At 40.0% G+C, this 2,374-nt stretch overlaps 1 protein-coding gene across 1 annotated transcript in view; it reads left to right on the top strand.

The window, feature by feature from the left end:
* The window catches only part of LOC107664541 (P2X purinoceptor 3-like), a 16,329-nt gene that overhangs the window by 4,679 nt on the left and 9,276 nt on the right, over window positions 1-2,374 (top strand). Inside the window, exons 5-8 of the mRNA XM_016455129.1 lie at window positions 948-1,041; window positions 1,123-1,200; window positions 1,287-1,428; window positions 1,786-1,922. Coding sequence (XP_016310615.1) covers window positions 948-1,041; window positions 1,123-1,200; window positions 1,287-1,428; window positions 1,786-1,922 — 451 coding nt within the window. The remainder of the gene's footprint in view (window positions 1-947; window positions 1,042-1,122; window positions 1,201-1,286; window positions 1,429-1,785; window positions 1,923-2,374) is intronic.

The raw sequence follows: 2,374 nt of genomic DNA, 5'->3' as shown, positions 1-2,374 counted from the left end.
TGACGTTGTTGAGAGGCAGCACTGTTAGTACTAGTTCAATTCAAAAGTCTGAAAATAAAATAGGGTTTAGAACAGGGATGTCCAAACTCGGCCCTGGAGGGCCGGTGTCCTGCAGAGTTTAGCTCCAACTTGCCTCAACACACCTGACTGGAAGTTTCTATGCCTAGTAAGAGCTTGATTAGCTGGTTTAGGTGTGTTTAATTAGCGTTGGAGCTAAACTCTGCAGGACACCGGCCCTCCAGGACCGAGTTTGGACAGCCCTGGTTTAGAACCTGTCTAAATATGTTCACCTTGGTCCATTTATGTACATAATAAATAGTATTAATTACCTATAAAAGAAAGATTTAAATTTTTTTAAACCCAATACTTAATTTAAAAGTGTAATCCGGCATTTTCTTTTTTTTTTTTTTTCTATGACAGGACAGTAGAGATATGACAGGAAGTGAGTGGGAGAGAGAGATGGGGGGTGGGAACGGGAAAGGTCCACGAGGCGGGATTCGTTCTCGGGACACTCAAACCGCAACTGCGCCATATGTCAGTGTGCTGCTCACAAGGCTATCGGTGCCGATGAATCCGGCATTTTCTCCCCAACCAAAAAATCATTTATCGTCACAAAATATATCGTCACCGGTGCACAACGAACTGTGGGATAGTCTGGACCACAAAGGATTCATCTGTTGTATTTCGGGCAATGAATTCCCTTTCGGGCAATGAAGGATACAACAGATGAATCCTGTGTTGCCCAGACTATCCCACGGTTTGTTTTGCACTAGTGACAAAAGCAGCCTTCAAAGGATGCACCCTTTGAATTAGGAAATATGTAGTGAGTCTGATTAGCTGGTTCAGGTGGGTTTATTAATTAAGGTTGGAGCAGGACTGTGGCCCTTCAGGAGCAGGTTTGAACAGCCCTGGTCTATGTTATGCTTATTTTCATTGGCTGTCTCAAGGGTTGCTGACAGGACAATGTGTGAACTTCAACGCTACCTACAAAACCTGTGAGATCAAAGGATGGTGTCCTGCAGAGATTGATGAAATTCAACCGTGAGTCTGCTTGTAAATGAACAAATGAATAGATGTGTACATGGTTGAATAAAAGATCTGATGAAGTTTTTTCTTACTCAGAAACCCCATGATGGAGGTGGAGAACTTCACCATCTTCATCAAGAACAGCATTCGCTTCCCACGTTTTAACTTCACAAAGTAATGCCAATTAAACACAAAGGCAAATTGTTTCAAGATAATATCTGCATTTCTGAGGTTATTAAATATTTCTATTTTCCTTTCAGGGGAAACTTTTTGCCCAACATCAATAGCTCCTACATAAAGCAGTGTAATTTTGACTTTGAGAGTAACATGTATTGTCCAATATTCAAAGTGGGGCATGTGATCCGATTTGCACAACAGGACTTTTCTACCCTTGCTAAAAAAGTTAGTTATTTTAATTATTTATTTATTTATTGGTTAATTTCCCCCTTGCTTTCTTACTGTAATTAATGTATTTATTTATTTATTTATTTATTTATGTGAGTGTTACATTGCTTCTATACAACAATTCTATAAATAAGTTTGATACACAGATAATTTAAAAGTAATTTGGCCAGTTAGTTCATAATGTCCTGTAACCTCTACCAATGGAATGGTTTAAAAGACAACAAAGAAATACCTGTTGTATTAAATAATAACTGTTTTTATAAAAGTATCTAATAAGTGTTGTACAAAAAACTCTCCTTAAGTGCAAAGTCAAATTGGATTTGTGTAAAGTATCTCTCTCTTTCTCTCGCTCAGGGGGGAGTGATAGGGATAAAAATAGCGTGGGTGTGTGATTTAGACAAGGCAGATGATGAGTGCAAGCCGGCCTACTCCTTCACTCGCCTGGACGCCATGTCAGAGAAGACCACTGTGTCTCCAGGATACAACTTCAGGTTCTGGAAGCTTTTGTTTCCACCTTAAAGGGATAGTTCACCCAAAAATGAAAATTCTGTCATTAATTACTGACCCTCATGTCGTTTCAAACCTGTAAGACCCATAAGACCTTCGACCGCTGGATGAAAACAGCGTATGCTTTTCTATGTCAGCTGCATCACACGGATACGCTGTTTCCGTTCAGATCAAATCCCAACAATGTAGGAAACAGATCCAGCGTGACGCAGCTGACACAGAACAGCATACCTTGCTTTACGTCCAGCGGATATTCTCCAAAATGGCGCTACAGGGTAATGCGGAGGAGACAAATTGTTGAATAAAGTCGTTATTTTGTTTTCTTTTGCGCACAATGTATTCTCGTAGCTTCGTACAATTACGTTTGAACCCCTGATGTCACATGGATTATTTTACAGATCTCCTTGCTATGTTTCTGGACTTGGGAACATTTCAG

This window comes from Sinocyclocheilus anshuiensis, unplaced genomic scaffold (genome assembly GCF_001515605.1).
Source record: "Sinocyclocheilus anshuiensis isolate Anshui unplaced genomic scaffold, SAMN03320099.WGS_v1.1 scaffold331, whole genome shotgun sequence".
Classification (NCBI taxonomy): domain Eukaryota; kingdom Metazoa; phylum Chordata; class Actinopteri; order Cypriniformes; family Cyprinidae; genus Sinocyclocheilus; species Sinocyclocheilus anshuiensis.
The sequence above is the reverse complement of the archived record's forward strand: the minus strand, read 5'-3'. Positions and strand labels throughout refer to the sequence as shown.